Genomic DNA, 6,000 nt, shown 5'->3' on the forward strand with positions numbered 1-6,000 from the left:
ATACTGCAGTTACTGAATATTGATTTGCAGTGATGCTAAAAAGAAACATCTGGGCACTATAGTCCCGCTAGAGAATATAATGTGAAAGGACAGGTCTCATTTATTGTGCCTAACAGTTTTCGGTTTCTCTGTGATGAGGTAAATAGCATTTCTCTCATTCCTTACACTTTTGTTGCCTTTTAATTTTATATTGACATAAACAATTTTACTAAGAATGGGATACAGTAAGCAGTGTTCTTTTCAGAGGGATTATGGACTAGAGCATCTTTTTAATTAGACCTGCTGGCACTTCTCAGCTGCTTTCTAAGTTTTGAGGTTGATCTCCCTCACACTTAAAGTGGCTAAACAAAAAAAAAAAAAATGCAAAGATAATTAGCTTAAGTTAAGATCAACAGCAGCAAGTGACGAGGCTAAAAATTAGGGGAGGTGAATGATGCTCCATGCTATAAAGCTGTGAAGAATGTAATGAAAATGTTTCTATTGCTGTCTGGTAGTTTCAGGAAAAGATTTTCTACATACCTGTGAGGTAAAGTTTTGGTGTTACTCCTAAATAGTACCAGGTGACTCTGGGCAATAGACACACATATTTACACTTGTTTTTTTGGTGAACTCTTAATAAATTCATTTTATAAACAGAAATTTAAGAATACCTTACTTTAATTTATTTGCTTTTACAGGGGCGAGAGAGACAGATCTTACAAGAAACTATACACAACTTCCACTCTTCCTTCGAGAGTAGTGTTAGTAACACACGACCTCCAGGTCATTCCCAGTGTAAGTAGCACCTGAAATTAATTGAAAAATGTATAGATACTTTTAATTAATAATGGCTAGAAGACAGAATGTGACAAGCAAGCCAGTTTGCCTTCTGGGTTAACGATTGATGCATGCCTGTCTTGCTGAGACTGAGAAGATTTCAAAATTAAAAGGTAGAGGTATCTGTAAGATTTTTAAACACGCTTCAGTACTATCTGAAAAAAAGCCTAAGATTTTTGTTACACTTTACTAAGCACTGAAAATGAATGTAAGTATAGCAAACTGTAGTATATTGTATACAGCGGGTGTATATACATAGGAGCAGCGGGAGGTGCGTTTCTGTATGATACGTGATTTACTCTTGCACACTCTTGATAGGAGACAGTTTTCTTTAGCGTGATCCAGGAGGTTAAATCTATTTAAGGTTTATAAAATGTTTGCAGTATACTGGCTGAGCTAGCTATGTTAATTATGCAATGAGTCCAGAGGAGGCCACGAAGACGCTCAGGGGGCTGGAGCACCTCTTGTATGGGGACAGGCTGAGAGAGTTGGGCTTGTTCAGCCTGGAGAAGAGAAGGCTCCAGGGAGACCTTATAGCACCTTCCAGTGCCTGAAGGGGCTACAAGGAAGCTGGGGGGGACTTTTTACAAGGGCCTGTAGTGACAGGACAAGGGGTAATGGGTTTAAATTGAAAGCAGGGAGGTTTAGATTAGACATCAGGAAGAAGTTCTTCCTGGAGAGGGTGGTGAGGCACTGGAACAGGTTGCCCAGAGAAGCTGTGAATGCCCCATCCCTGGAAGTGTTCAAGACCTTGAGCAACCTGGTCTAGTGGAAGGTGTCCCTGCCCATGGCAGGGGGGTTGGAACTAGATGGTCTTTAAGGTCCCTTCCAGCCCTAACCATTCTATGATTCTATGATTTGTATATGTATACATTTAGTTATTTTTCATAGTTGATATTTTTATATGATTGTCTGTAGTTGGTTTCTTTGGAATACATCTATTCCAGGCACTAGTGTTAACTGCGAGCCATTGCTGGAGAAACTGCCTTTTAAAAGGTACTAGCTCTAATCAAAAAGCACAGAACGGTGTTGCTGACCTATAACAAATGAATACACTTACTACAGTCACAAAGTTGCAAAGCTCTGTCCTGCCAGCCGTCCGAGCCAGAGCCAGATAAGTGTCTGTTACTCCAGGTTAAGGAATGGGGCAAAACTTAACTCAGGATTAAGGTATAGGCAAAACCTATTCATATGTGTATTTCTGCATCCGTATTTTAGGAGGGACATGAGAGCTGTTGAATGGCCTTGAGAAATCCACCATGTTGAAGTGCCTCTTGCTCTCCTTCAGTTGCTTATTTTGCTGCTTGCATCCACTCACAAAATAATTTAATTTGGTTAGTAGTTATGTTAAATAATATTTCAGGTTTAGGGGGCCCTAATAATGAGCAAGTTTTTCCAATCTCTATCACCTGAGTATCACTAGATACGTGAAAGCAGGTGCTGACTGTAGTCCTACTGCTGTTTTGGGGAAAACCGGGCATTGCTGGGGTAGTTAGTGTGGGCAACTTTCTGTATTCTGCACAGTCTGCTTGGCTGAAGAGCACTGTCAGGTGTCCCTGAGTGCATTGTGCAGCTTACTTCCTGTTCCTAAAGTAGCCAGCACATGTAGGAACTCTGGATGCCTCTTGATAACATCCCAGACTTGAAGACCCTCTTCTGTAGGTACTACTAGGTAAGCAGGAGCTGCTGTTAGGGACTTGATCCCATGGTGCAACGAACTGGAATTAGTTGAGAACTGAAGAAGCATACAGACTGAGGTGTCTCTGAGCAACTTGCTGAGCTGAACCACTGATCTTAAGTGTCTTGAAGACAGCCAAAGATGGTAATGGTGGCACAGAGTTGGGGAGAATGCTGACCAGTTGACAAGAGACTGCGAGGCGGCTGCCGTCAGAGACCTAGTTTTTGGGGTTTTGTGTGTGAAAGCTCCATGAAACAGATTTGGCTGTGAAGGAGCAATAGAAGCACTAACAGAGAAAGGGGAATTAAAAATGTAGATAAAAAGTTTCTGCATCAGGTAAGCTGCTTTTCACTGTAAAAAGTAGCAGTGGGACCCTTACGTGGTCTCTGGAAGTTGACTTAATTTCCAGGAATGTATAAGATCTTAGAACATAAGGACAACTGTACCGAGTCAGATCCAAGGTCCATACAGTTGTGTTCAGCTTTTTCATCCCGTCTCCTTTGACATTGGTGTGAAGATATGCTTGCTTTCATTTGCTGTGCACTTGTCATGCCCTGATTTTTTTTGCCTCATTGTGCTGGATCAGAAGGTACAGTGCACAGTGTTCCCTCTTCTCTGCCACTGTGCTACTGATGATTTTACAGAGATCTCTGATACTCTTCCTTAGTCATGTTTTTTTTCCAGATGGAGGACTTACAGGCTGCTTAATCATTCCCTATGCCATAGTTTTTCTGGCCTCTTTTCCTTTGCTACTGTATCCTTTCAGACTTGGAGATACCACCCTAGCACACAGCATTCAAGATGTAGGCGTACCATGGATTTACACATGAGACAGTGATGTTTGCTTTTCAGATGTGTTCTCTATTTTCAGTTATCTTGCCCTTTCCTAGTTATTTCTAGTACTCTGCTTTTTTGGCTATAACTGAAGACTGAATTGGTATTAACTGGAACTACCTCTTATAACCCAGCTCGTCTACTGAATTTGATTTGCTGGGTGGAGGTGAGGCTGACTGGCGTCAGCTTAGTTTGTATTCTGGTATTAAGTTCATTGAAATGCTCTGAAGAGAGGGATGACCTTTGTCATTTGCTGTAGACATCTGGCTGCTCTCCCCCACCTGAACATAACACTTCTCTTACAGCAGGTGGGAAGAGAACACCCCAAGATCTGGCGGGGGCACTGAACAAAGGGAGGATTTAGATATCAAAAGAATAAACTGAAATGCTCCTGATAAAAGTTAAATGAAGAGTAGCTACGCCTATGGTAAAAACCAAAACAGAATATGATGCCATTCAATATATAATTCTTTGTGGAAATTCTGTTCTTCCAGTTTCTCTTTACATATGATAGTACGTTGTGTACCGGTACCTGCTTGCACCTGTGTACCTGCAGATACATGTAGAGGTAAAGTGGAAGAGGGTGGGGAGTTGTTTGCATGTTTGCTTTCCCCTTCTGGATTCGGAGTCAAAAAAACCCAAATGGAAACTATCCAGAGGAGGGGGTTACAGAGATTGTAGAGTGAAAAGTAAAAGGAGGAGCAAAACCAGTATAGACTTGCAAATAAAAATCATACGGGATTCAGGTGGTCACCTGCTGGAAAGGTACACACTGGGAGAAGAGAGATAGTGGAAAACTTTGTGGCAGTAGGTGGCCTTTTCACACCTAACTTTGGCCTTTCATGCTTTCTGTGTACAGGAGAGGGCTTAAGAGAAGTAAATTGGATTACAGGGTCAAATTGGTGGAGTCTGGTATAACAATATTGGGAAATACGGGTCTGTTTCCAGTAGTTGTGGAATTACTGTTTTCTCCAAAGCTGTAGGTCTTGCTTGCTGAAGCTTTTCAGATTTTTTTTTTTTTTTCTTTTACAGCACCCGGCTGCTCTATGAAACCACAAGAAGCTGTTTCTCTTAAAAGGTAGCTACTGGAAAAAAGGATTGTTTTCTTATGGTGAAGTTGGGTATCTGACTGAGTAAATCCACATGTACAAATGAAAATTTGAAAAGTTATCCCTACCTACACCTGTACAGGACTTTCTGCAGTAATGTGCTTAAAATTCAAATCCCACAAAGAATCAAAGGAAATAATGAAGAGCTTGATGTCCAAGTTCAGCCTGAGCGTCAAACTGTTCAAGGCGTCAGTGTCCTCGATGTGAGAAGAACACATTGAACATTGAAGAGCAGGAAGAATTAATGGCGATGTAAGAAGATTCGTGTTTTCGTTCTACTCTTGCCCATAGATGAAGAACCCACAGGAGGCCTCCGTGGGCACAGTCAAGAACAACTGAAACACGGAAGAAGGCATGAAAACCACCACAAATTATGAGAGCTTCTGCATGGAGAAATACGTAGACTGAATATGCCTCTATTTACTGGCTAGAGATAAAGGGTGTCCAAACTGAAAACGTAATGGTTTCATGAGAAGGGATATACAGGAAAAGTAATGCTGCCTTCTTCATTAACCAAAATACACTTTATCAATATTAAGAGGTTAGAACAGCAGTAAAAGTAAACATGAAATACCTATTTGTAAAAATAGCACTTTATTTAAGGAAACGCATAATCTGTCACCATATTTAAACAGAAATATTTTATATTGCTGGTCGGTGGTTTTGAGAATAAAACCATGTAACTGCCACTGGCTGGGTTTTTTTTTTTGAACAGTAACACTAGCAGATCCTTAAAATATGTTTTTTAAACTTGATTTTTGTAATGATTTTGAAAGGACTAGTTAATTATGAGTGGAAATAATTTTCTGTCCAGTAAATACAGTTTTTTGTTGAGCAGTTAAAATACAAGTCATCAGAAGTGTCTGACACTATATTTATCTTTCTGAAGACTCACAAATATGTAACTTCACATCTGTTTGAGTTCAGTGTGAGTCCAGGAGTACTAATGCAGGCAAAATCAAGAAGATCTTGGAGTTGCAGTGCAGAGGAGTGATCTCCAGTAATTACTTCTCTGCAGAACTAACAATTTTACATTTCTCCACACTACTCACTGCAGTGGTTTTAGCGATGTTCAGCAAAAATAGGGAGAGAAGTGGGTGTACTGATAGACAGAGACAAGAGCACAGGTCTGGCCATCTGAGATACCGCTCCAGGTTGCTGACAGCAAACAGCAGGGCAGCTGAGCTGCACAGGGTTATGCAGCTGTGCCCTGTCAGAGCTGACCGTGAACACGGGTAGCTAAATTCCCAGGAGGAAGAGGAGAAAGGGTTACAGGGGGATATTGCAAGAAAAAAAGATGGTAACGAGCTGATGAGGGCAGCTGGAACCTGTTGGTACCCTGAAGTCCTCAGTGGTCACGCAATTAACATTACGGGTGTTAATAGTATAGTTGAGCACAAAGCAATTTTTGTTCCTTTTTCCATGCGTGTTTGTCAACAAGCTTAAAACACTGTCAACGTTTAGCATGGTATTTTATGTTTCCGGCATGCCTTGTGCCCAAGAAAGTCACTTCTTATGCAGAATTGTGCATCAGGGTTAATGGACCGCTCGGTGGATAAAGAA

General features: G+C 41.0%; 1 protein-coding gene across 1 annotated transcript in view; it reads left to right on the forward strand.

Annotated features, from left to right (window-relative positions):
* The window catches only part of ANKS6 (ankyrin repeat and sterile alpha motif domain containing 6), a gene marked incomplete at its 5' end in the record, with an annotated part of 28,021 nt that extends 23,563 nt beyond the window's left edge, over positions 1 to 4,458 (forward strand). The window contains 2 exons of the mRNA XM_010151087.1: positions 678 to 774; positions 4,361 to 4,458. Coding sequence (XP_010149389.1) covers positions 678 to 774; positions 4,361 to 4,410 — 147 coding nt within the window. The remainder of the gene's footprint in view (positions 1 to 677; positions 775 to 4,360) is intronic.
* Positions 4,459 to 6,000: the final 1,542 nt, after the last annotated feature.

The sequence above is a fragment of the Eurypyga helias genome, unplaced genomic scaffold (genome assembly GCF_000690775.1).
Source record: "Eurypyga helias isolate BGI_N326 unplaced genomic scaffold, ASM69077v1 scaffold24694, whole genome shotgun sequence".
NCBI classification, from domain to species: domain Eukaryota; kingdom Metazoa; phylum Chordata; class Aves; order Eurypygiformes; family Eurypygidae; genus Eurypyga; species Eurypyga helias.